We start from the raw sequence: 27,343 nt of genomic DNA on the forward strand, positions 1-27,343 counted from the left end.
TAATAAGTGAATAATAGTGATGTCAACCCATTGGAAAACTGAACAGAAGACATGAAAGGGCCATCACTGATGAAGAAACAGGCATGGCAAATAAACAATCAAAAGCTAAACTGCATTTCTAAGGAATCCAGTTGAGACCATAGTTTACACTTCTAGATTGGCAGAAATTAAGCAGTCTAGTAATAGCAAGTGATAAGGATGTGGAGTAGTAGGGACAGTCATATGCAATGGTGGGACTTTAAAGTGGGGATGGTCACTTGTAAAATAGTTTTAACATTTTCTATAAAGTTGATAATTTGTACAACCCAATGACTTAACTCCTAAACTTATCTCTTGAATATAATTTTTCAAACTGAAGAGTGACCCGCTAAGTAATTTATGGGTCTAGCCATTAATTGGCCTAGCCATTTTTTTCTTTTAAAGAAACAGAATGGAAAATATCAGAGGGCATCATCCTTTTAAAGGCTAAGTATTGTTTAGCAATATTGTTATTTGTGGTTTACATGTATGTATATTTGTACTGGGTTCCAACATAAAAAATATTTCCTGTGAAAGTGGTAGTTAAAAGATTTGAAAAACAGTGCCCTTGTGTGCTAGGCAACAAATTCAAAATATGTTCAAAAACTACACTATAATAGCACATAACTGGGGGGGAAATCTGTTGATAGAACAGACCAATACATGATAATATTTACCTGCACAGTAAAGTATTACATAACACTGAAAAATGAATGAACTGTGTTTATAAATGAGTCTTAGAAGTGTTGAACAACAACAAAAAAGCCAGTGTCAGAAGATGAAACAAAGTGATACATTATAAAGCTCAAAGAAGCTCCACTGATGCATTCGTTAGATACATGTAAGTGATAAATATTCTTTAAAAAGAGCAATATGTATATATCTTCATACAATGGAATGGAGAAGGCAATGGCACCCCACTCCAGTACTCTTGCCTGGAAAATCCCATGGACAGAGGAGCCTGGTAGACTGCAGTCCCGGGGTCACGATTGAGCAACTTCACTTTCACTTTTCACTTTCATGCATTGGAGAAGGAAATGGCAACCCACTCCAGTGTTCTTGCCTGGAGAATCCCAGGGACAGCGGAGCCTGGTGGGCTGCTGTCTGTGGGGTCGCACAGAGTCCGACACGACTGAAGCGACTTAGTAGTAGTATACAATGGAATATTATTCAGCCATAAAAAGTACTGATACATGCTACAGTATAGATGAACCTTGAAAGCTTTATGCTAAGTGAAGAAACCAGATGCAAAAGGCTATGTATTTTATGATATGTTTATATAAAAGACCCAGAATAGGTAAATCCATAGAGACAGAAAGTAGGTAGTAATTGTCAGGGACTGTGAGAAAGGGATAATGAGAAATGACTGCCCGTGGGTACCAGCTTTCTTTTGGGATGATGAACGTTTCTTAAAGATGATAGTGCACAATTTTGTGAATATACTAAACATCATTGAATTGTACGCTTTAAAATGAATTTTGTGGTATGTGAATTGTATCTTAATTTTTAAACTTTTTTTTAAAGAAAAGCAAGGAACTTGTTAAACGTCTGTGTTCAGGGTACTGTTTACTTCTGGGAGTAAGGCAAGGGGATGGGTTGGAGGAAGTAGATAAATGCAGCAGTGTGTACAAAGTGCCAGTTCTTAAGCTGCTTTATGGGTGTTTCCTTTTACTGTTTCATTATATGTGTTACATATGTTTTTATACTTATGAAATATAATGTGAAATTTAAAAGAAATACACATATTAAGTGAAGTAGCATTAAAAGCAAATGACTGCCTTATGAGAAATGCTTCTTGAATTCCAAGTGGAGTCCAGGGTCACTGCCGTGGTTTGATTGCGGATGGAGCTATTCTGACCTCTGCTGGCCGGGAGGTGAAGGGCAGCTGGGGGCCGCGGGCTGCTGGGCCAGGAGAGGAATGAACCCTCTGAGCACGTGTGGTCCTGACTGCTAGAGAGTGTGCAGGAGGTCAGACCGCAGCCAATCTCACCCCACCAAGAAAGAGCAAGAAGCTTTGGTCTTTTCTGGCCTGGGTCTCTTTCCCTTTACCTCTCTGGCTCTCTAGTGCCCTCCTTTAAGCCCAGGAGTGAGGCATGTGTAACTGCACCGAAATCCATCCCTGGGAGGGACCAGCTGCCCTGCCCTCGGCCTCCATCCAGATGGCCCATCCAGGGACCACTGACCCGAGACCAGGGGCTTGAGCAGAAGTCTCAGGCACCTGCTGGGGAAGGGGAGGCTGGGCGTTGATGCTCCGAGAACCTGTCTCCATGCTCCCTTTGTTTAATCAAACCACCTTTCAGAGGTTTATGAACTAGAGTCTATGAGAGGAGTTGACTTGGGCACTTTGGAGGTGAGAGGGTGCAGGGGCACCTTGAGGGAGAGCTGTCCGCCCTTCAGGGATTACTATACAGAATCCAGGAAACAGCAAGCCTCCCACCCTCACCCCTGGCTGGACACGAGGGGCATTGGTCTCCCTGCCCCCATTTAATCTGATAGAAATAACTTCCGCCAGTGGGTCTCAGTTGTAGAGGATGAGGGCACAAGTCCCAGTCATCTTAATGAGCTAGAGATGGCCATGTCTCTGGGTGGTCTGGGGAGGAGGACTCAGGTGAGATATTCTCCCCAAACCCTTGGGGTTTTGTGACTTTGGCACCGGAGAGGCGGCCTGGTGGAGGCATTCCTGAGCTGGGTTAGGATCCAGGCTCTGCTGCTTGCTTCATAAGTGTTATTCACCTCCTTTAAGCTCAGGCTCTTCACCTGCAAAACGGGTTATTAGTCACAGCGCCTGCTGGTTGAACTGATTCCATTGTAATTACATTCATGCTTGCAGAGCCCTCTGTAAGGAGTCTGTCAATGGCAGCTGCTTTGGCTTTCAAAGCATCTAAGGGGAGAGCTTAGCGTCAGGGTGGGAGTCCGACTGGGGCCCCGGCCGGGCTGAGGGTTAGAGTGGGGAGTCTCCTACCCAGAGAATCATTTCCCTCCCTCTGTCCCCAGACGCCATGGAAGTGGTGCTGCTCTTCCTGTGTGGCCTCCTGGCCCCAGCGGTCCTGGCCAGTGGTGAGTACCTCTCAGGACCTGGCTCGACAGGATGGCAGCCACAGCCCTTTCTCATGGAAGGTCCTGGCCCTGTGGGACACTCAGGGTGGGGGCCTCTGAGATTCTACCTGTCTGATCAGCTTCCCCGCCTTTAGTCTGCAAAGAAAGTCCTGGAAGGCAGCAGCTAACTCAGCCCCCAATCCAGCCTGCCCAGCTCTCCCCCCTGGCTCCTGCCATCAAGCCATCAAGCAGGTCCCTGTAGACTCAGCCTGAGTACTGGGAGCCAGACTTGCACATCAGTCTAGACTGTGCGAGTCACATGTCCTCCCTTGGTTTCAGCCTCCCCACCTGTAACAAGAAGAAAATCCCCCTGCCTTTTGGGGATGATTTAAGATTCAGAAGGGGCAATACGTGGGTCTCCTGTGAACACAGACTCTGACTCGGGCTCTGAGCTGCACCTGCCTTTGGCCCCTGCAGTGACCCTGGCAGGCGGCCCATCCTTCCATGCTTCTGTGAGCGTCTCTGCTTCCTGGGCCCTGCTTTCCAGGGATCCTTGTGTGGGGAGTGAGGCCTGTGAGACAAGGTGGGAGACTTGGGTATCAGGATGTGAGCTGTCTTCCTCTTGACCACGCCTGTTTGTTTTTCCAGCCACTGAGCAGGAGAAAGAAAAGGACCCTTTTCATTATGGTGAGTGGTGATGGTGATGGTGGGGGGAGGCACAACCCCATCCATGGACGGGACCGACGTGCTCTCCCTGGCCCTCCCCCTCTTCTGACTCTCACCCTTGTTCCCTTCGCAGACTACCAGACCCTGAGAATTGGGGGATTGGTGTTTGCTGTGGTCCTCTTCTCGGTGGGGATCCTGCTTATCCTCAGTAAGTATGTTTGTTCCTCTGCTCACTCTCGAAGGGCAATGTCTGTGGCTGTGAAGCAGGTGGCATACGGTGTAAAAGCCTTGCAGTTCTCTTTCCTGGAGAGGGAAGGAGCCCGTCTATCTTCCTAGTTATCTCCAGAACCTAATACGCTGCTGGGCACATAATAGGTGCTCAGTGAAACAGTGAAGCATGAACAGAGTAAGTACTCGATGAAAACAAGCACAGATACAAAGGGGCGGGGTGGCTGTATCCATCAGGGCATGAGTTGGGGAGTCACAGGGGAGAGGAGACAGGGGCTGGCCTTGGAGGGCTCCGAGGCATGTCCCCCTGCGTTTGTTTGCCTCGTGAGCCTGGGCTGCTCGCAGCTGTCAGCGCTTACGTGGTCAAGAACACAGTTGTGTTGAACCTTGACATCAGAAGAGCCCTCCTCCAACCAAGGATCGCCACATACAGCTGTGCAAGTCGCTCACTGCGCAGAATCCCAGGCCACTAGTCACACCGTCCCACAGACTAACAGCGCAGCCCTGCTCTGGCCAAGCCAGACACTGACCCTGGATGGTTTCTTTGCCTTTCAGGTCGCCGATGCAAGTGCAGTTTCAATCAGAAGCCGCGGTAAGGATGCCATTGCTGTGGGCACCTGGGGTGACGCTGGGGGGCACAGGGAGGGGCCCGTGGTGTGTGACCCCAAATGAATGTATTTCTGGATTCTTGTCTCGGAGACAGGCCATGTGCCTTGGGGTAGGGGTAGAAGTTTTGAGAGTTGCCAGGCAGCCTTGGGGGCAAAGGAGAGGTCAAAAGGTCAAGGGTCAGCCTGCCCTTCTTTCTTCTGATGTATGTGTGGGGTGGGGGAGGGGGAGGAAGAAGATGCTGGATCCTTGTCTGGAGGCCCTTGAGACAGTTGGGCTTGGCCTCAGGGTCTCTCTAGAGGTCTGTCTCCTCTCTCCAGGACCTGTGATGCTGCTCTGCGGGTCACCTGTTCATGAGGCTCTTTGATTTTTGTGGAAATTTGGGCTTCCTCTCACTCACCCTTCTGCCCCTACATAAGGGCACACTCATTAGTCCCCATGGTAACTCAGGACAGCCCTGGACCTCAGAAGTCCCAAGTCAGTGACAGGACACACCCCTTCCCAGCACTTATCCCTCTCGGGTGCCAACATCGAAGGGTGCCGGTAAATTCCTCTGACTGCCCCGCATGCCATGAGCCCCATAATGAAGAATGATCCACCATGACCTGGAGGAGATGAATCCCTGGGCCCTGCCCCAGCAAGGGGAGTGGCGGTGCTCTCTGGGTTTGCCCTGGAGACCTCTGATGGGCTTGCATCTTGTCTGCCTGCAGGGCTCCTGGGGATGAGGAGGCTCAGGTGGAGAACCTCGTCACTGCAAATGGTAAGTGTCAAGACCACCTGCCCAGATGGGACGGAGGAAACGGGCAAGGGTCCTTGTACAGCTTGGGGTGGAGGATGGATGTCAGGTGTGGTGGCTTCTTGAGAGCTGGCCAGCCAGGCATGTTTCCAGGTGCCAGAGAGGGGTCCCGGGTCCTCTGCTGTGTCATCCCCTCACCTCCACTAGACAGGCTGACGACTGCTACTTACAGGGACTCTGCTCAGTCCTGGGCTTGGGACAGAGTGCTTCACTTCTCAGTAATGGGCACACGGCCCCAGGAGGTAGGCATCACTCTCCACATTTTATAACAGAGGGGCTCAGAAAAGTTCAGGAACGTGCCAAGTCCTCTAACAGGCGAATAGCAGATGGGGATCTGCCTGGGTCTGTCTGACTCACAGTCTGCATGAATCACCTCTGCTCTGCGGGTCAGGCTCCCCCCAGTCCCCGAGACAGGCATAGCTGCTGTGGCGGGGCGGTGGCCCACTGGGGTGAGGAGTTCATTCCGCACCCTCCATACATTCACTGGGCTCCATTCTGGTTCTTTTTCCAGCCACGGAGCCCCAGAAAGCAGAGAACTGAAGTGCAGCCCCCAGGCGCAAAGGTAAGATGCTGTCTGCCCATATCTTCTGTTACCATCACTGTTCTGACCAGAGTCTGGCCGAGGAGTCATCAGGGAAGAATTGGGCTAGCTTTTGCAATGTGCATGGCTTTTGTTATGAGCTGTGCTCTGCAGAAACTCACGTCTGAAGGATGATGAGACAGATGGACTAAAACCTCCCAGTACCACACGCACACACACACAGAACATGTAGTTGGGAAATAGAGCTTCCTCACAACCCAGGAGTCAAGTTGCTGGGGCGTCATCCTAGCTGCCACGTGGGCATGACTTGGGAGGAAATTAGTGTTTGTGAAATGCTCCTGATATCAAAGTAGTATAAAGACAATGGCTTCCAGTGATGATTCAGAAAGTTCCTCAGGCCATCCTTTGAAGTTAACATTTTATTTTGAAACTTTCCAACCTACACATAGTATAGGAAGAATAGTATATGGCCCCGAACCCCCACCCCCAACACCATACCAGCATTATCAGTTCTTGACATTTAGGGGCACTAAGTTACTGTTCATTATTCATTTCCGTTGTTCGTTATAGTAATGCAGGAAAGCAATAATCTAAATGCTTTATGGTTTTCAAATTGCTGGCACATACACAAACTCACTCAAGCCTGCCAGAAAAAGTGAGTAGGACAGGTGGGGTGTAGCCCCATTTTATAGATGAATAAATTGAGGTCAGAGAGAAGAGCCATACAGATAGTAAGTAACAGACTGGAACTTGAGCTCAGGGACTTTGTATTGATAGTTGAGGGCTGGATTTCACCACACCCCTCTGCTCCTGCCTGTCTCCCTTTATGACATACCCTGCGATACACTGGGACGCAGCAGCGGCCAGTCTTCTATTGCTCACTCTGCCTTTTTTTTTCATACAAATAAGGGATATGTTGTGGTTTAGTTGCTAAGTAGTGTCAACTCTTTGCGACCCCATGGACTGTAGCCCGCCACGCTCCTTCTGTCCATGGAGGTTCTTATCCATGGGATACTAGAATTCTTCCAGGTATTCCCAGGCAAGAATACTGGAGCGGGTTGCCATTTCCTTCTTCAGGAGATTGTCCCAACCCTGGGATTGAACCCGCGTCTCATCATTAACAGGAAGGTTGTTTACCACAGAGCCAGCAGGGAAGCCCCAGATAAGGGATATACTTTATCCTAAATTGTGAGTTGAAAGAAATTTCTGGATGTAGAATGCCGGTACACCAGCTCTTACCGTGATGGTAATAACACGGGGTACCTGTGGAGCACTTGAATTCACTCCTAAGTGCTTTTCTGTTCTCATGACAGCCCCGTGGGTGGGCAGAGTGGGGCTCATTACCTCCATCTTCTAGCTGGGCCCTGGGGAGGTCAGGGATGCCTCAGCTTGACGTGGCTATAGATCCAATCCAGGTGGCAGGTGTCCCAGCTGTGGCTCAGTGATCTGTCCACATCACGGCAGCTCGTGGTTCCGAATCTGGGGAGCTGTGTGGGGAGGCGCCAGGGAGGAGCCTTGAGCCAACAATTGTCTTTTTTTTTTAAACTAGAACTTCCTTGGAAACCGTGTTCTCCTGAGTCTCAGGACTGTGAGCAATTCTTAAGAGTGTCCTGAGAAAGAAACCCAGGTTTAACAATCCTTTCCATGTCTTCATCTGCCAGCTTCCATTCCCCTGAGAGAGCCCCCCCCTGAGCTCCATGTCCTCCACCTTCATCTCCTGGTCCTGGTTCTCAGACTCATCCTCTGGTGTACTGAAAACAAGGCACTTGGAGTGGGTCTCATCTTAGGCGTTCCCATGGGCAGAGGGGCTGCCCTAAGGAATGGCTGGGAGATGCGTGGATGGAGAAGTTTGAAAGGAAGCCAGAGGTTTGTTTTAATTTGAATTCTCTTCTGCTTCCACCTCCAGAACCTGAAGGCAGCTGCTTGAACCTTTAGATGCAAATGCTGATGCTTAAGAAAACCGGCCACTTCAGCAACAGGTCTTTCCCCAGGAGAAGCCAAGAGCTTATGTGTCCCCAGCCCCTCGACACCTGTCCTCAGCTTAATAATGCAACCCCGCCTCCCCCACCTGGAGCCTGTGGTCTTGTCCACCTCCTGTGATGTGTGTGTCTGTGTGTGTGTGTCGGATGACCGTGATCTTTGTGGTTGCTTGTTCGTGGATGATGTTGTGTTTTAGTGAACCCGAACCCACCTTCCTGGGCCGGAGCTGAGCCATGTGGCTGGCAGCGCCTCTCTCTCTCCGTGGCCCATCACCTCCCACTCTTGGGAGTCTGCTTTTTCTCTGAGAGACCAGTCCCTTCTCTTGATTTCAGGGTGGCTATAGGGGTCTGGTGGGAATCTCCAGTTGGCTTGGGGCTTGGGAAGGTTTACATCACCTTCATGACCCTTGTGCATGGCTGCTTTTCACTCCTTTTGTAAGAACCTTGCTTCCATACTTGTCCCTGGACCAAATCTGTGCTGAGGTCTCTTGGCAGTGGGAGGTTCCAGCAAGGAGCTGATGAGCCCACCTTGCCCTCGGGTGGCTGAACCCTTTCCCTGGTGCCCATATGCCCCGCCTTACCCTGCCCCCGGGGAAATGTGCCCCTTGCATATCTTCTCAGCAATAACCCCCCGGGCTCTGGAACCATTCGCCCTTCTCCAGCCTTCCCTGCTCCAGAGACTCCCATCTATAGCCAGCTCGCCTGGACCTAGACTCTCATCCCTGAACTGGGGCTCTGGCAGGTCATGGCTGAGTGGATGCATTTGGCTGGGGCCCGTGCTCTGGGGAGGGGCAGCATGGAGAAAGAGCAGGGGTCTTCTGCTTGGCTGTCTGCGCCCTGCTGGCCAGGCAGCAGCGCCGGCCCCCGCCCCCTCTGCTAGCCTGGCCCCAGGTTAGGGAGCAGGCAGGGCTCCAGGCAGCCCCACTGCAGGGGGAGCAGCAGGAGGTCCCAGGTGGTGAAGAGAGTGGAAAGTCAGAGCCCGCCCCTCCCGCCCCTCGTGTTCTCGTGGAAACTGACCAACCGTGCCGCTGTGACCAGGACTGCTGTTCTCTGTGTCGTGATCTCTCCTCTCAACAAGGACAAAAAGGAATAAAATACCACTTGTTTCCTAGTGGCTCTGAGGTGCTTTCCTTTTTGTGCAAGAATGTGTGTATTTGTAGGACCTGTGTTGCTCGAAGGGCTTAAGGGAGGGTGTCCTTGATCAGAGGGAGCAAGTGACGGCCGCAGGGCAGCCGGGTGCTCTTTATTTTGGCTGCTTGACCACTTAGCTCCTCCCCGCTTCTTCTCCAGCCACCCTTCCTCTGCCCTCCTTTGCCCGCACCCCCGCCTCCTCCTGCTTCCACCCCAGGTCACGGGGTTCAGGCTCCACCCCACAGCCTTACCCGTGCCTTCTACATGTCCTGGAGCGAGGGGAGTCCTGAGGGCTTGCTGGAATAAAAGGGTCTAACCTGTCCCTCTGGTCAGTTCTGGAGCCAATACCTAAGAATTTGACAAAGAGGGGTATGGGTGAGTTACTTGGTTTATGATCAAAACCCTTACCCTTTCATCTTTCTCTAAACCCTCATACCCCCTCCTCTGTGAAGCCTTCTCGGACTTAAGGTAGATAAGTCCCTTCTTTTCTGTGCACGTAGTCACACTGGCTCCTGCCTTTATATCTTCATGTTTAATACTCTGTGCCTTGGACTCGTACGGTAGAGACCGGGTGGATAATGTCCATTTTGGCAGTGACACAAGAGATGGGGCACAGGGCCATGGGGTCACCTAGAGTGTCCTCCCAAAGGCATTCCAATTCAGTTTTGAAAGAAGGACTATTGGCCAAACAAACACAGCTGATGGGGCTGTCTTCCTTGGAGGTCATCCAGGTGTGGCCCCCACCTCCAACTGTTTTGTGTGTCTTTTTTGTAGGACCTAGTTCCTAGGGGGCAAGGACTATGTCTCCTTCAGACATAAGAATGCCTGGAACACTTTACAGTCTCAGAAAATCTTCACAGAGTCTGTCTAGATTCTATGAGTTGTTGGGAGCTGCAGAATCACAAGGCACGGGTCCTGAGGGACCGTGGGGTTCAGCCACGCCCTGGTCACCCCTGGGACATGCGTGATGCCTCTTCTGCACTGCTTGTACCCTCGGTCCCCCAGGTCCTTGAAAAGACTGAGGCTTATAGTTGAGATCACACTCAACACTGCCAACCCAGAGATCGTGGTGGCTGAAGCAGCTCTGCTCACACTTTGTATGTATAAGCTCACAACCACCAATCGTGAAACTCTGACTATGGGTCAGGGAGTTTGTAGGCTTTGCAGCAGTTGCAGAGAAAGGCCGAATGAAGATCCTTAGAGGCCCCAGATGCACAAAAGTTGGTGAGGGACTTCCCAGGTGGTCCAGTGGTTAAGAAGCCACCTGTCAATGCAGGGGACATGGGTTTGATCCCTAGTCCAGGAAGATTCCACATGCTGTGGGGGAACTAAGTCTGTGCGCCAGAACTACTAAAGCCTGCATGCTGTAGAGCCCAAGCTCCACAACAAGAGAAACCACCGCAACAAGAGAGGCCACCACAACGGGAAGCCTGCACACCGCCGCTGGAGAGGAGCCCCTGCTCACCACCACTAGAGACAGCCTGTGCGCAGCAACAAAGACCCAGCACCGCCATAAACAAAAATAAATAAGATTAATTTTTTTATAAGTTGGTGGTTTTCTCCACACATTCATTATTGAAAAGAAAACATGAAACAGTAAAAACAAGTGTAAGCAAGTCCAATGGGGAGGTTCTGATTTTTTTCATAATAATTATGTTAACAATAGAAAATAGTAGTTCTCATCTCTAGCATAAACCATAAGATGGTTCTCTCTTCTTTGCCAGACTCTGAGCACCTACTTATTTCTCTTCCTGATGATCTGGCCTGATCTCTGAGCTAGATACTCATTTTACGGCCTCTCTGATAAATCTTTGACGGGTCTAGGGCCACACGACTGGCAGATGGAGGAGCTAGGCGTTGGGTGCAGGCTGGCTGTCTCCAAAGTTCTTCACAGCACACACATGGCTTGGCTTCTTCAGGAGGCTGGCATCCAGACAGAGGAAGAGGATCGTCTGGGCTGGTGAGACTGCAGCTGGAGCCTGACGATCCCTTTGGGGCATCAACTAGCTGAACTGTCTTCTGAGGAGGGTCCTGTGGGAAGTGAGTGGTCTGGAAGCAAGACACATAAAGAACAAAGAAACTGATGATCAAAATAATAATAATGGATGAATGCATGAAGACAGCTAACATTTACCATGCACTTACTATGTGCCAAACCCTGGGCTGAGGTCTTCATGGGTTCCAACTTGTTTAGAACTCACAGCTATATATGATGGCATCCCTATTTTACAGATGAGGAAACTGAGGCTTGGTGGGACCTGCCTGAGTTTGCACTGCTGCTGGCAAAGCCAAGGCCCATGCAGGTCCAAGGCAGTGTGACCCTGTGCTTCAGAGGAAGGGACCCAGGGCCATCAGGTGGACGTGAGCAGGAGGCAAAACTTGGCCTCATGTGAGTGAGTCCTTAGCTCCCAGGCTATGATGATCCAAGACTGGAGTGAGCTCCCTGTCACTGGAAGTGTTCAAGGTGAAGGAAAAGGACCAGCAGGTAGAAGCCTCTAGGCAAGATGGGCTCCAACCTACCCAGTATGACCTAAGTGTCCAGGCCTGAACTGAGGACCCCCTCATGCCCCAACCAATGGATGGATGAGCCAGTCTAGCTGGAGGGCGCGGGCCAGGGGAGAGGAGTCCAGAGTCCAGGCATGTCTTCCTTCTGGACCCGTACTCCATGCGGGGAGGACCTCTTCTGTCCACTCAGCCTCTAGGGCACATGGCTTATATTTGTGACTTGATTGAATATAACAAGGAATGAACGGGAAAGCTGGACTGAACAGGAAAGCTGCCGTGATGTGCCATTTCTCAGAAGGGTCTCAGGCAGAAATCTCAGTTGTCTACACCTTCCACCTCCCAGCCGCTCCCCCTGCTCCCCACCTCCCCCTGAATTCCACTCCAACAATTTTCAGGTCTATTTGCATGAGCTGTTTATGCTACTTAGCACCACATAAAAATAGGTCAACCTGCCTGCTTCCCACCCCAACCCTGGGCTGTGGCTCTCCCCTATCACTTTTTTTTTGCAGGTTGTGGATTGGAAGTTGCCAAATTGTTCTTGGAAGAGAGTCAGAGGCAGAGAGCAAGCAGCAGGGAGAGAGGGGTGGGTGAGGGGGTCTCCAGGCTGAAACACACACCAAGGTCACTGGGAACCTTCTCTTCCTGTGGGGAGGAGAGCTCTGCCCTCCCCAGGATCCTAGGTTGGCAGGGGTGGCTGGCGGAACTGAGGGGTGAGAGAGCTGTCCAGCTCTGTCTGGTTCACCCCACCTTGTCCCTGGCTATTCTGCCTCACCCTGGGCCTGGAGAGAGCGTGAGAGAGACTGGGGGCAGTGGGGGGCGGGCACAGGTAGGTCAGGTGTGTTTGCCTGAGCCAGGGGAGGAGTCTTGGAAATACCTGTCTCCAGGCCACAGAGAGGAAGAACGGCCACCTCTCACCATTAGCCTGATTCATTGCTGTCACGGTTGAACTCCAGGGGGGGCAGAATCAGCCAGATCAAGCCAACTGGTTGTTGATTTTATGGAGCCAGCCCCAGCCCCGTGCCTGGTTGCACAATAGCGGGGCACTGGCCAAGGCAGTGATGGCAGAGCAGGTGATGCTGTGATCGGGTGTCCTGAAGGACTCGCGGTGGTAGGGGCTGCCAGGCAGTTGGCCCTCTGAACCGTCCAGAGGTGCAGAGAGGGTTCCTGCCTCCCAGCCAGTGCCTGCTGGAACTGAAAAAGGCTCAGGACGCCCCTTGTGTTCCCTCCAGCTGTGTGATCTGGGCCAGACCCCAGCATCTTTGTCAGTTTCCGTCTCTGTAAAATGAAGTCCTTCCTAGCCATGGGGTAAGCTGGGCTCCTGTGTAGTCTCGGGAGCCTTGGTTTCCTCAACTGCACAATGGGTCCATCAGTATCTTTCCTGTTCCCTCACAGGGTCAAAGTGAGACTATGGACATAAAAATACTGAAAAATTTACATGTATATATTATGTTATTGTCAACTGAAAAAAGCATACAACCTAAAAGTTGAGGATTATGTTTTATTTGGGGGTATTATTGAGGACTATTAAAAACCCATCATTTTGCCAACAAAGGTCCATATAGTCAAAGCTATGGTTTTTCTAGTAATGTACAGATGTGAGAGTTGGACCGTAAAGAAGGCTGAGCACCAAAGAACTGATGCTTTTGAACTGTCGTGCTTTAGAAGACTCTTGAGAGTCCCTTGGACAGCAAGATCACCAGTCAATCCTAAAGGAAATCAACTGTGCATATTCATTGGAAGGACTGATGCTGAAGTTGAACCTCCAATCCTTGGACCACCTAATCCGAAGAGCTGACTCATTGGAAAAGACCCTGATGCTGGGAAAGATTGAGGGTAGGAGAAGGGGGAGACAGAGGATGAGATTGTTGGATGGCATCACTGACTCAATGGACATGAATTTGAGCAAGCTCCAGGAGATAGTGAAGGACAGGGAAGCCTGGCGTGCTGCAGTCCATGGGGTCACGAAGAGTCAGACAGAACCTGGCAACTGAACAACAATGAAAAATTACTGAGGACTGTAGTCTGGGAGATGGCCTCTCAAGTAGCTCTGAGAACTGTTGCAAAGAGGTAAGAGAGAAACCAGGATATATAGGAGTTTCTACTGGGAAAAAAAAAAAAAAGTAGCTAAACATGAAAAAATCACTGCTAATCATAAAAACCAGGCATCCCAAGTTAAGGATCTTAGTGCCTTTCTATGTATGGGAAGATGCAAGATTCTGGGCTTATTGAAATCATTCCTTTGATGTGCATCTTAGCTATCTAGGGCCAATACGCTGTTTTTCTCCACCCTGAATTCCCTCAGGGTGCACTGTCATGAGCAGTGGCTGCTGGTCTGATGGAGGGCAGCATTCTTTACTGAAATGGCAGGCAACATTTTTTTGGGTCCACATTATTAATATTTTATTACCATTCAGGTCCTCTGTGCCCTTTTTTGTGATAGCAGGGTTCCCCTTCTGTCCTGTAGACTGGGGTTCAAGTTCTAACTTATCTACATACTGTGAGGGTCTGCTTCTCCATGAGTATCACAAAACCTGCTTGGATGAGTGGGATGAATGAAACAGAGAGATGAGAGTTCTTCAGAACTGTTGAGAATGATAACATGGATGGAATTGCTACCAAGTGTGCAGAGATGGGGGCCAGACTCCAGACCTGGTAATCTGTGTGCTTGAAGAAGCCAGGGGACAGACTTGGTAGTCTCTGAAGTCAAAGATGATTACAAAGCCAGATGTGAGCTATTTGGGCCATGGCAGTGGAATCCAGAAGGTCATGGAGGAAGGGTAGGAACAGCAGGGGGTGGGTCTGCTCCTGGTGGTCTTCCTGGAGGTGGTGAGCTTGGAGCTACTTTTCAGAGATAAGGAGGAATGTGGTTACTGGAAGGAGAATGTCTGCCACTGGAGAGAAACAGCCTCTGTTCTCGTTCAAGCCCAGACGCAAGTTCTTAGAAAAGTCAAGAATGCATTTCTCTCCAGGGTGTTCACTGCGGGAGAGGTGGGTCAAATGGGTTTGCCCTTGTCACCAGCTGTAGAACCAGAAGAGGACGTCCCCAGCTCCTGCTACTCAGGGAGCAGGGAGGCCTGGGTGACCTTGACTCTGAGTACATTGCCCCTTGGCAGCTCCCAGGACCTGTGTGCCCCACAGCTCAGGCCATCTTGATGCCAACTGTTAAGGAATGGACCCTCCAGGGCCCACCTCCTCCCAGCCCTGCTTTATAAGACCCCAGTCACCCTGGCATCCACAGCCACAGCAGGAGACAGTGTGGCCTGGGATTTGGGACCTCTGGCAGCACAGCTGTGGCCTGAGAGCCACCACGTTCCCTGCCAGGCGACCGCGCGTGCCACATGGCTGAGGCCGGACCTGAGCCAGGAACTGGACTGTCTAGGGGCTCCTGGCTTCTCTCCAACTGCGAGCCACCACCAGGAGGACTGGTGGGCAGCCTGGGGTCCAAGGCTGTGCCCGCTGCCATGCAGCCCCCAGGTCCAGGGCTGGTGGATCTGGAGGATCCTATCCCAGGGAGGCTGGCGATGAGGGCCTTTGCCTCGATGCTGGAGACAAAGCTCAGGCGATGTCCCAGCCTCTCGACTCTTCACCCACCAGCCCAACCATGACCACCCCAGACGGCTTCCCGAGGCTGAGGAGTCGGGGGACGAAGGAGGCCTGCTAGGGAAGACGGGAGGCTGAGGCACACCAGCTGAGGACACTGTGCCTTTGGACAGGCTAGTGCTGAAGGTGGGGTCTGGGAGTTGGGACCACCTCTCCATGTCTCCCAAAGAGCTCCTTGATTTCTGGGTTTTGAGGAAAACAGCAGAGCGTGCCCCTCTTTGGCTCCAGCCTGGAACAACAGACAAGAGAAGAGGGGTTGGGGGGGTAGTCTTTGCATTGTAGTCTTCGGATGAAAGAATTGTGTTCCCACCTCGGTTGCCCCCATATCCCAGAAGAGACTGGAAGAACAAGAAAAGGGGCCAGACACCAGCAGGGAACAGCCATGTTGTACAGGGTGTCGGGGGAGGAAGGGAAGTTTCGGGGTGCCGGGTGGGTGGTTGGCTGGCAGAGATCATGCTGAGGGTCATGGGCAGAAATGTGCCCCAAGAGCCCACTTTAAAGATCACCCCGCTGGGGACATCCTGGGCAAGAGATTAATTTGAGTGTCCTTGTCTCCTCGAGGCCTGCCTAGGGTGAGGGTCGTGAAGGTGGCACCTATTAGGACCCTCTTGGCCAGGCCTTATCCTACGTCACCTCTATTCCTGCTACAGCCCTCCAAGGTAGGTGCTATCATCCCATTTTACAGATGGGAGAAGGATGCATAGGATCAAGTGTGGGTGCATGTGCCTGCAGGGACCCCTGACCTGCCTGAAGAGACATATGGGGGTAGAGGCTCCCCTGGGCTTCTCTCTGGGGGATGGTGGGCCATGGTCCAGGTTGAAGGAGCCAACACTTCCCTGGAAGAATGTAGGATGTCTCAGTGTCAGCTAGGCTGATGAGCTCAGTCAGGACAAGGAAGCGCTGGGTGTGAGTGAGGGGAGAGGGGCAGGACCCCCTTAACTTGTAACATCTGGCTTCCCCTGAATGCATAAGGCGAACACTTTTATGAAAATTTCTGCAGGGCTCCAAGTGAAGCACTGGAGGGGAGTTGAGGGGCAGGGATGGGGAACTCCCAGGAAGGACTCTAGGGGAGCTGCCGACAGGGGATGGGGGTGGTGCTGGCCACCCACTGTCTCTCTGTGGGGACAAACTAGTTCTTGCTACTTATTAGAGAGCAGGTGAGTCAGGAGAAGAGGTTGCATTAGGCACTGTTAGTCTGCCTGTGCCACTGGCAAAATTATTTCACTTCTGGAACCAATTCATTCATTTAATAAAACCGGGGGTCCACCCAGAGCCAGGCCCTGTTCTGGCACTGGGGATCTAGGAACAAGCACTGCAAACAAAAAATCCCTGCTCTTCTGGAATTTAGTTTCAGTTGAGAGAGAAGTGAGAAGCAACTTAAGGAAAATATAGAATTTATCTGCTGTAATAAGTGCTACAAAAATATAATAAGGCTAAGAAGGGATTTGAAATATTACAGAGTAGGTGTGTAAATTATAGGCTAGGATGCAAGGAAGGGACATTGCCTGAGCAAGTTCAGCCAAGGAGTTTTCTGGAAGAAGTGTCTTCAGGAAGACAGAATAGCAGGTGCAAAGGTCCTGAGGCAGGAGTGTGTCTGGAGAGTCAGAGGATCATCAAGGAGACCAGCATGGCTGGAATAGAGAGAAGGGGCAGGGAAGTCATTAGAGACAAGGAGGGGTCACTGGGGCCAGATGCAGAAGGGCTTCTAGAATACAAGAACGGTTTTGGCTTTTACTTAAGGCTTCCCCAGTGGCTCAGCGGTAAAGAATCACCTGCAAAGCAGGAGACACAGAAGACAGGGATTCAGCCTCTGTGTCGGGAAGATCCCCTGGAGGAGGAAATGGTAGCCCACTCCAGTATTCTTGCCTGGAAAATCCCATGGACAGAGAAGCCTTGCAGGCTACAGTCCAGAGGGTCACAAAGAGTTGGACACAACTAAGTAACTGAGCATGTACGAATGCACAGTCCTCAGATGGTGTGAGCAGGAGAGTGAATCCTTAGTAAAGTGAGGGAGTTGGGTGGGATGACCTTGGAAGCTCGTTCTAGTTAATCAGTGACACAGGGCTCAGGGTCTCCATTTGGGATGGAGATGCCTTTCTTCACAGCGTTCGTGTCTGGGAGTGTGTATATGTGTGTGTGGGGGGGTGGGGTGGGGTGGGGTAGGAGTGGTCCTGGCTGACGTCTCTACTTTCTTTCAGGGCCACTGATAAGTCTGCACCAGGCAACCTCTAAAGGCCTATCTGGTCCTGAGATGCAGGAGTTTCTCCAAGTTCCCAGCCTGGGGGATGTCTGTGCTGTGGCTCTGGGCTGTGAGCACGGAGGTTTCCATTGGCAGCATGTGACCAGGGGGTGGTGGGGGGGCGGCTGTTGCGGGGGGGCGGCTGTGTGGGGGCGGCCTCTGGTGAGCAGCTGGGCCCCTGGGCAGCCTTCTGGGTGGTGGGGAAAAGAGGAAGGAGCCCAGAGGCAGGGCTGCCTGCTGGGGCAGATATGGCTCCCCAGGACAGATCTCATACCAGCCAGACAACTCCTCCCAGGTCTGCCTGTCTCTGTTTCCAGTATTTTCCAGCCCAGGTGGCTTTCTGGGGGTACATTAGTCATCCCCTCCGGGCAGGAAGTGTTGCTAAGGAGGGACAGAGCGGTGGGTGTCATCTGACCAGAGCCCAGGCCAGACCCGCACCTCGCAGACCCTGCTGTTCACTGTCTGTGTTGGGGCGACCCACGAGGGACCAAGGAGGGGCCGGTAGGAGCCCGTGGTCCCCAGTGAGCCTCACAGACTGCTTGCTGCAGCCTCCCTCCAGGCCCTGACAGGGGCCCCAGTGGCCAGAGAACAGGCCTCGCTGAGCTGGGGGCGGGGGACACTGCTTGCCCTTCGGTTCCCCCGGGTGGCTCCTGGCTCCAGCTGGGAGACGGGCCCTCCCACTAAAAGTGTTGTCTTCCGGCCGCCCCACCCTGCGGCATCAACCAGCATCCCTCGGGGCCTCGTGAAGCTGCTGGTGTCTCCAGACACACAGGCAGGTCTGACCTCACAGCCTAAGCTCAGACCCTGGGGGCCAAGCGAGGAGTCCCAGCTGAGGAAGCCCAGGTTCCGCACCCGCCCCTCCTCGCAGTCCCAGCTGCTCCCCATCTCCACCCAGCTCCCGGGGGAGACACGGGAGGCTGCAGACGGTGCCCTGGGCCCAGTGCCAGGGCCAGAAAGGGCTCCCTCCCCGCCGGGGCAGCTTCCAAGGGGCTGCCCACCATCCTGTCCAGTGTCAGGGATCTCTGGGCTCCAGAACAGGCCCTTGAGGCCACATACATCGGGGCCAAGGCCAACTGAGCTGGGGGAAGAAGGTGTCACTGGAGAAAGGTTTGGGGGGACCCCTGCGTGCCCCTGAGTGTCTCTCTCAGATGCCCCAACCCCAGGGACAGGGGAAGATCGGGCACTCTGATTCCACAGGCTGAGGCCCCGGCCAGGGACTTCCTGGCTGCTGGTGACCTTTGCAGGCGCCCCAGGCTACACGGAGGCATCTCGCCCCAGTGTGGGGGCTGCGGTTTGTTTGTGGACACTCACAGCTCCCCCCCTTTCTCAGGTGCTCTTGGAGGTCAGAGAATCTGCCCCCTTCTCACGTGGAGCCCAGCCCAGCCCGCCCCGGCAGGCAGGCACGAGGTGAGGGCTCCGTTGCCAGCCCCTCCTCCCTGTCTTTGTCTCTTCCTGCCCGTGGGCTCAGCTGGGCTGTGGCGAGAGGGAGGGCAGCTCTTTGCATTCAGGCCCTGGGTCACTAGCACCTCACAACTCTCTCTTCCTCTGAAGACACAGCCAGCAGCTCCTGCTATGGACAGGTGGTACCTGGGTGAGTGCCCTGAACCCCGTCCCCCCACCTCACCATCCTGGATTCTGACACAGTGTCCACCCCATCACTTTCAAGAGCACCCCCAGCTCCCCAGGAGTATAGGGAAAGCAGCAATGGGAGAGGCACGATTTCTGAATGAGGGCATCTCCTTCTGGGGGCCTGGGCGTGCTGTCCTCTCTGCTCCCAGCATCTCTGAGCTGTCAAGAGCTGGGAAGGCAACTCGTCCCACAGCCCTCATTCCGTCGGTCATCTGTAGGAACTCTGAAGCCAGACTGCTAGGCTCAGAGCTTGGTTCTCCTACTTCCCACCTGCCTGACCTGTGGGAAGTTATTTAACTTCTCTGTGCCTTCATCTACAAAGTGGGGATGATAATAATGCCTTCCCTGCCTCATCAAGTTGCTGTGATGATTAAATGAGTTGGTTTTTATAGAGTCTTTAGGACAGCGTCATGCACACACAGTTAAAAATGTAACTATTGTAGATGTAGCTATTGATTTGCTGTTGTAGCTATTGATTTGCTCCCTATTTCTCTTTTATCTCCTGCCCATCTCTCTACCTGTCATCTAGCGTAACCATTGATCTATCTATGTATCTATGAACTTTCCACCTATTTTTATACTCCAGAAAGAATCCACGATAGCTTACAAAGATAGACAACATGTACTAAGGGAGCAAGATAATGTATAATAAGGGGGGATCAGTGTCTGTGTGGAGAGCCCCAGGAGTTTGGGGAGCACAGTCATGGGGGTCTGGCCTTCTGGCCCTGGATTTGTCCCTGACTGGGTGTTTCAGGCAAGTCGCCCAGTCTCCCTGCCCTCAGTCTTCCTGGGCTGTCCACTGGGGATCACGGCACTGGCCGGGCCAGCTCCGGGGTCCTTGTGGGGGCAATGAGCAGCTCAGTTTCTTTACCCGTGGAATGGAGCAAACGTGGAATTAGCAGGACAGTGCGTGCAAGAGCCTGACACATGCTCAGCGCCTGCCAAGTGTCAGCTCGGTTGCGTTTTCATGAATTTCCATCACTTGGCCTTGGAAGCCGAAGAGGTGAATGGATGCCTCAGCTTCTGGTCTGCAGGCCGTGACAGTCTGTCTTTCCATCTCGCCCCCATGTTCATTTTGCTGGAAAGTGGGTGGCTTTCTTGGTGTATAACAGTTAACAATAATGACACGTACTCTGTACCAGGCCCCCCACCATGCCCTTCACTGCATTATCTCACTTTCTCTTCACAGCAACCCATTTTACAGATGAGGAAACTGAGGCACACAGAGATTAAATAACTTGACAGGGGCCACATGCTTAGCAAGTGGAGGAGCCAGGAAGTGAACTCAAACCTTGATCCCCTGTCACTACTCCAAGAGGATTAATAGATGGAGTCCTTTTGAAGGACTAACCTGCCCTTGGTGGACAATGACCTCTGACCTTGGCCTTTTAGCTACAATTGAGCATCAGCCTCTTCTGGAAGCCAATCTGATTGATTAGAACTCAGCCAGGAATATGAGCATCCATGGAGGACCTAGCACCGGGGTCCCCAATGTGAATGGGGCCACAGTAGAGGGAGAAGGAGTCCCTGCCTCCCAAAGCAAGGGCCTGGCTGTCAGTTTTCACCTTGCCTCTCACCAGCTGTGTGCCCTTGAACCACGGCCATACCCTCTCTGTGCCTCAGATGCCTCATATATAAAATGGGGAAATAACACAAAGTACCAGGAAATAACAGTTAGAAACATGCTTTTCAAATCATAAAAGCAAGGCGTTCTCTCCGTGGTCTGGCTCGGCCCCTTCCCAAAGGAGCCTGTGGTGTAGTGTGGGGACTGGCATGGAAGCTGGGCTTCACGGCTGGAGAAGGACGTGCCAGAGGCTGCGGGGACAGAGGGCTTAGTGAGGGATGATTGGAGCCCTTCTGACCGAGGTGAGAGCTGTTAGATGTGGCCTGGATGGAGGAAAAAAGTACAAAGGAAAGGGTGTTCCCGGGCATGAAGGCCTGGAAGCACGCACCGGGGGGCGGGGCGGGGGCTCGGGTGGGTTGAGGGGCCAGGCACCCTGGGATCACCTCAAGAAAGCCCCGAATGCCAGGCGCCAGCCACACCAGCAGCCTGCACAGTGCTGGGAGACGTGGGCAGCTGCTAGGGTCGAGGGCCTCTGTGGGACCCCCGACCTTTTCCCCCGCAAGCTGTAGTACCTGCTGAATGCATTTCAAACCCCCTGCTTCCCTACTGTCAGGGCCCCAGCTGTGGCTTCTCCACCTGGCGGGTGGACCCCACAGCTCTTCTCTCTGGAAATTTCCTTTGGGAGGGTTTGGAAAGACGGCCAGCTCCTCCCTGCCCCCGCTGCCCCTGCACCTCCTCAGGCCTCAGCGGGAGCCCCACTGTCCACACCCGGGCTTTTCTTGTGACCAGGGTAAATATTACCTGGCACTGTTAATGTTTAATGCCCCCACCCCATCTCTGGCCACCCCACAGCCGGGCAGTCTCCCCAAAGCAGAGGCAGCGGGAAGAGGGCAGCAGGGACGGGCCTGGTCTGTGGGGGAAATGGCAGAGTTGACAGATGACGGTGAGTGCGTGTGTGTGCGTGCGTGTGCATGCGTGTATGTGAAGCAGGAGGTGCTTGGACCATCTTTGGGGGGGGTGAATAGGACCCCCTCTTCCATCTCCTGGCACCCCTGCCTTCCAGAGCACCCAGCACCCCTCTCTCGTACCGTGCGTGCCAGCCTCCTCTCTAAGAAAATCTGCTTTTAAAAGAGGATCCCACCTTAACACCAAAGCAATCTAGCTTGAATGGTGGAAACATGGGTGCCAAGTAGGAGGTGCTAGGGCATGACGGGTGGTGAGCATGCATCTTCTGGACTAAACCGAGCACAGGAGGCAGATGGGGGTGAGGCGGGGCAGCAGTGGGGCCCCGTTCAGCCTTCTCAGCCTGGCTTTAGGACGAGAGCCCCCGGGTTCAGGACACATGCCTAGAAGGCATCCTGCGAACAAGGGCGATCGGGTCTGGAATTTAGTGGGCCTGCTGTGGACTGTGGTGGTCTTTGAGACAGATCTAGAAAAGCTGAGGTCTTTGGGTGGGGTGGGCTCTCCCAGTGGCTCAAGACGAGGTGGTCAGGGAGGAGGCAGTTTCTTGGAGCGGCAAGGGGAGTGGTGAGTCCCGTCATGGCTCTGACACTAATGCCTGTGTGACCTTGAACAAGACTTGAACTGAAACTGGGGAGACAACCTCAGAGGCCTTCTGCCTGGGGACAGGTGCCTGGGGCCCCCTCAGGCCCTTCAGTGGACCCCTCCTAACCCAAACTCTCCTGGCCCAGGGGGTGAGCTGGGCTCACCGGACCCCACCACCCAGGGCCCAGTCCAGCACAGCCTGGGAGGTGAGGACTGGCGCGTTCCTTTGACCTTGGGCACTGCTTCCCTAGCACCAAAAAGGGGCTCAAGTAGGGCAGAGAAGAGAGGCCACCACTAGACATGACAGAAAAGCTCTGGCCGGGTGCCCTCCAGCTGCCCAATAACAAGTGCGCTCAGTTTACAGGTGGGAGGGCAGAGCCATGACCTCTGCTGGGGGCTGCAGGCTGGATGGGACCACCCATCTTGAAACATCTCCTTCCTCCTGACCATGTGAGAGGCAGCACAGCAAAGGGGTGAAGCACCTCGATTTTTAACAATGAATGGCCTGGGTTCATTCCCAACTCTGCCCTTTTCTAGCTGTGTGACTCTGAGTGAGTTGCTTAACCCCGCTGCGCCTCCATTGTATCATGGATGATATTGGAATAATATTAATGCCTCACAGGATTGTTACGATGGTTAAATGAGCTACTGCTTTGTTAGCCTCCGTCTGCCACATGCCAATATACTGTTTCTGAAATAAATTTGCTTTCCCCTAAGGATAGCAATGTAGGATAGAAGGATCTAGAAACAGGGGTCCAAAACTCATTTCTGCCTCCAACTTTTATCGGAACTTTAGAGAAGTCTTCAGACTGGGCCTTGGTTTCTTCCTGTTCGGTAAACATTAAGGTTCTACTTATTTATTCATTGGTTCACTTCACAAATATTCGCCAAGTATTGGTTGCCCCAAAAGTTGGTTTGGAATTTTCAATAAGATGTTATGGAAAAACCCAATACCTTGTGGCTGATTAGTCATATGGAGAGAGGTTGCTGCTGAGGCTTATGGAAGATGCTTCTGTGGCCTCCCAGAAGTGCCAGCCCCACCCCACCCCCAGGCACGGTGGGTCCCTGCTTTGGAGGCTCAGTGGTGGGTCCCAAGCCGACCGTCAGGAGCCACGGAGGGCAGATGGTGTCACCCGCAGTGGCGTGACCAGCCCCTGCTCCTGGGATGTCCCTCCAGCAGCTTCCCCTGGCCCTCCTGAACCTCTGGGGGTGCTGGGACTGGAAGCACGGGAGTCCCCCTGTTTCTGTGGCTCACCCCACCCCCCACTGGCTCTCAGGTGGCAGCCCCAAGGAGAACGAGGACCCATTCTACTACGGTGAGTCTGGCGGGCCCCCCCTCCCACCCTTCCTGAGTGATCCGCCCCCCTCCCCCCACCCCCCACCCCACCACCACGCACCCACAGTTCCTGGCCTCTCCCAGCCCTGGGTCATGTGCCCCATCTTCCCGAGTTATTACTGTGGGGCTAGGGGAAGGGTCTGGGGTCACCCATCCCACCTCCCCGCCCTCTCCTTCCCCAGACTACGAGACCGTCCGCAATGGGGGCCTGATCTTCGCTGCCCTGGCCTTCATCGTGGGGCTCGTCATCATCCTCAGTAAGTGGGACCGTCCTGTATAAGGGGCTGCTGAAGGGGGCACAGCTCCTCAAAGCTGCTGAGCACACTGGCTTCCCAGGTGGGGAGGGGAGAGCCTTTCTCTTACCCCCTTCCCGGGCGCCCTCGCCTCTCCCACAGAGGATGTGAGAACCTGATGCAGAGGGGGCTGTTGGTCCCCAGACCACCCAGGAGATGCCCTTCCCCCCGAGTGCGCCCTCTAGTGGACTGGAGGGGTGCCGCCGAGATGGGGAACTGGCTCCTGCTGGCCCCGGGAGGCTCCAGTGCCCTTGGGGCAGGGGAAGGGAGGGAACCAGCCTCCACTGGACGCTCCCTCCCCCAGAACTGAGCGCTTTCTTGGCCCATTAATCCTCTTGGCAAACTGAGGGATGGCCGCGACTGTCGCCACTTTCCAAATGAAAAAACCAGACCCGCAGTGGTAGGTGCAGCAGCCTGCCTGAGGTGCCGCCGCCAGATTGGAAACAGAGTGGGTTCCGAAGCACCTCACCCCGACCCCGGCCTGCTGCGGGAAGGCAAGCACCCCTGGCAGTCCAAGGCCTTAGGCTCCCTGCTGATTTACTGTGGATCCCTTACTCCCTGGGCCTTAGTTTGCTCATCTGTTAAATGGGGATGATCCCTCTTGTCTCACAAGGTTAGGGCTGGCAGTCAAAGACGCGACAGCCAAGGGAGTAGTGTAGGTATGGGGTGTATAGCGGAGAGAAAGCTATTTGCCTTACCCGGCCCCAAAAGGCACACAGCAGAGGCTTAATAAATGCTTGCAGACTGGTGCAACCAGAAGAAAAATACTCAGAAACATGCCGGTGAAAAGAAGATGCAGAATGTAGCACATTTACTTGCAAGTCCTTAGATGCTGCCACCGCTGATGGCTCCCGTCTACAGACAGGGCCAGCCTGCCCCATTCCCTGGCGGTTCCCTGAGGGCCTGCCTCCCGGATTTCCCTGGCGGTTCCCTGAGGGCCCCGCTGTGTTGTGGCTGAGCTCGCAGTGGCGGAGGCGGATGGGCGTGAGCAAGGGTTTTTGCCCTGGACTTCCTGCCGTTCTTCTCCAGCAGCTTCTACATGCCCAGTGGGGCGTGGGGTGGGGCACGCTGTGATGGCTCAGTCTCAGCACCATTCCTATCGCGCTCATAGTCCACCACGGACTTCCCTGTAGCTCAAACGGCAAAGAATCTGCCTGCAATGCAGAAGACTAGGGTTCGATCCCCGGGTCGGGATGATCCTCTCGAGAAGGAAATGGCAACCCACTCCAGTACTCTTGCCTGGAGAATTCCACGGACAGAGAAGGCGGCCTACAGTCTGTGGGGTCGCAAAGAGTTGGACACGCCTGAGTGACCAACACAGACACACCCAGAGTCCACCATGGAGCCGCCGCCACAATAATGTTTGCGGACTGCCCAGCTGGCTGACTTGGACTTCTGAACGCTTATGGTCCAGCCATATATAAAGAGAGACAGTCAGCTGTGGTCTCCGAGGCGGGCATGGAGCAGCGCTGGCAGGAGGGGGGAGGAGGGGCTACGGAGCTGAGGCCTCCAGGGCAGAGAGGGTCTCCTTGGCAAACTAACCTCGTTTCTCTCTTTAAGGCAAAAGATTCCGCTGCGGGGCCAAGAAGAAGCACCGGTGAGTGTCGGCCTGCCGGGGTGACTGATGCAGGTGGCGGAGGAGGGGGTGGGGGGGGAGGGGTGGGAGGGGCGGGCGGAGGGTTTGCTCCCTCAGGCTGGTGAGGAGGGTCCCCAACCTCAGGGAGCTTCCTGAATCCCTGCCCCCTCCACCCCACTACCTTTTCTTACCTGTCTGCTTTCCTCCATCCCAGGCAAATTCCTGAAGATGGGCTGTAAGGAGAGGTAGGTTTGCGAGAAGCGGGCAATGGCTCTGGATAATAAGGAAAAGGGTCTTTCATCCATCAGTCAGGTGTCTGTCACCCTCATATGGTTCTTTTCCTTGTTGGTTTTAAAAAATTTTTTATTAGAATATAATTGCTTTACAATATGTTAGTTTCTGTACACCAACATGAATCAGCCATAAGTATACATATATCCCCCCCACCTCTTGAGACTCCCTTCCACCCCTCTAGGTCATCGCGGAGCACCGAGCTGAGCTCCCGCTGCTCCCCAGCAGCTTCCTGCTATCTATCTACTTTGCACATGGTCGTGTGTATATGTCAGTCCTATTCTCTCAGCTTGTTCCACCCGCTCCGTCCCACTTGTGTCCACACATCTGTTCTCTATGTCTGCGTCTCTATTCCCACCTTTAAAAAATGATGGCCAAAAAAAACAGAAAAAAAAAAAAAAAATGCCGTAGTATGTGTGACCAAGGGAGGCTGCAGAGATGCACCAGAGGAAGGTAAGATGAAAAAGGGATAAAACGGAAGTCCCAGCCTCTGCAGCCCTGCTTACAGCCCCCATCCTGCCTTTCTGTTTGCAGAGCCAGCCGTGCCCACCCTTGCACCAGGGCTGCTTAGAAGTCTTCCCTGAGCTGTAGACCTCTGTTCCAGCACTGCCAAGCCCTCTGCTGAAGGAAGCTTCGGGCTCCACGTGACCCCTGGGTGGGCTTCACCTCCTTCTGCCCCGTGTTAATAATAAAGCCGGCCTCGGAGACGGCTCCTTCCCTGGCCTCCTCCCTCACTCCTTCTCTCCTGTAACTGCCGCCGTCGGCTCCTCCAAGCTGGAGTCAGTACGCCTGGTCTCTGGCTTTTCGCGTATTCGCTCACGTGCCCGCGCCTGTGAAAGTAAGAAGTCCAATGTCATCATCTCCGGGCCTCTCCTCACCCCTCAAATTGCCGAGAGCCCCTGGGACAGAGGACTCAGCCTGCCTTCCGAATGCCAGGCAAAGAGAAAGCCGGACTGCCGAAGGTCACAGGTTCAAAGCCCTTGGGTCGGCGGCGCCCCAGGTGTGGCTGTAGGAGCTCTCCAGTGGGAGTCGCTGCAGCCCTGCCCTGGGCTGCCCGTGTTTTAGTTGTTTGTGGGCACATTGTGTGCTCTACCTGCATTCCCCCAAATGTACCGGTGTGCCAGGATGGGTGGGTCTAGGGATCTTGGGCAGGGGGGTCCTCAGCACATGCTCTCTCCTCATCCCTCACCCCCAACTGTGGTGCCAAGCTCCAGCCATGCCCTTTCCACTCTTGGGGCCAGGGGGGCCTCAAGTTTGACCTAATTTCATCCACCTCTCAGTACTGGCTTGGTTAATTTCAGGGTCCATTCAGAGAATGGACAGTGAGGGTGGGGCCTCTGTTAACCTTTCCCCCAGCCCCCTGTCCATGCCCGTAGGCCTCCACCCCACTTCAACCAGAGGTGGTGTCAGGCTGCCCCTCCCACCAGCCCCTGACTTCCTGATGCCCACAGCCCCCAGACAGCACAGCACGCTGCCCGCCTCGGGCACTTTCTGCCCTCTGGAAAGGGCCCGTCTCCCCTTTCCCTCCCTTCCCTCAGAGAGGAGAGGCGGCTCTGAGGCTGGATGGGATGGTGGGATCATGGCACCACCCAGTGTCCATTTCCTCATCTGAGTTTTTGAGCATCCAAGGGAAGGGGGAGGGATTGGCCCGGGAAACCAAGACAACAGCAAGTCAGCAGAGTTTGAAATGAACAAGCAGGGCGCTGGAGGCAGTGTAGGCCGCACTCAGCTTGAGAACTGAGTTCTTTGTCTTAATCCACTGTC

General features: G+C 53.5%; 2 protein-coding genes across 5 annotated transcripts in view; both read left to right on the plus strand.

Moving 5' to 3' along the window:
• Window positions 1-8,981, plus strand: part of LOC102394597 (FXYD domain-containing ion transport regulator 6) — a 35,730-nt gene extending 26,749 nt beyond the window's left edge. For 2 of the 3 annotated variants that reach the window (XM_044929710.2, XM_044929711.2), the window contains 7 exons: window positions 3,013-3,075; window positions 3,703-3,741; window positions 3,854-3,928; window positions 4,504-4,540; window positions 5,265-5,314; window positions 5,862-5,912; window positions 7,798-8,981. In XM_044929710.2, coding sequence (XP_044785645.1) covers window positions 3,018-3,075; window positions 3,703-3,741; window positions 3,854-3,928; window positions 4,504-4,540; window positions 5,265-5,314; window positions 5,862-5,890 — 288 coding nt within the window. In that variant the 5' untranslated portion in view covers window positions 3,013-3,017 and the 3' untranslated portion in view covers window positions 5,891-5,912; window positions 7,798-8,981. Of the gene's footprint in view, window positions 1-978; window positions 983-3,012; window positions 3,076-3,702; window positions 3,742-3,853; window positions 3,929-4,503; window positions 4,541-5,264; window positions 5,315-5,861; window positions 5,913-7,797 lie in introns of those variants that run through there. The other variant, XM_044929712.2, reaches the window with a different exon arrangement.
• Window positions 8,982-17,496: 8,515 nt separating this feature from the next.
• On the plus strand, window positions 17,497-26,313 carry LOC102394926. Of its 2 annotated transcripts, XM_044929713.2 has the most exons (8): window positions 17,497-17,846; window positions 18,676-18,752; window positions 18,897-18,936; window positions 23,361-23,399; window positions 23,602-23,676; window positions 25,273-25,309; window positions 25,503-25,533; window positions 26,114-26,313. In XM_044929713.2, the coding sequence occupies exons 1-7, from the start codon at window positions 17,594-17,596 to the stop codon at window positions 25,525-25,527; spliced, it is 546 nt and encodes a 181-aa protein (XP_044785648.2). In that variant the 5' UTR covers window positions 17,497-17,593; the 3' UTR covers window positions 25,528-25,533; window positions 26,114-26,313. The 2 variants fall into 2 exon arrangements, with proteins under 2 accessions (XP_044785648.2, XP_025122616.3); XM_025266831.3 differs by lacking the exons at window positions 17,497-17,846; window positions 18,676-18,752; window positions 18,897-18,936 and adding an exon at window positions 20,966-21,481.
• Window positions 26,314-27,343: the final 1,030 nt, after the last annotated feature.

Source organism: Bubalus bubalis, chromosome 16, assembly GCF_019923935.1.
Source record: "Bubalus bubalis isolate 160015118507 breed Murrah chromosome 16, NDDB_SH_1, whole genome shotgun sequence".
NCBI classification, from domain to species: domain Eukaryota; kingdom Metazoa; phylum Chordata; class Mammalia; order Artiodactyla; family Bovidae; genus Bubalus; species Bubalus bubalis.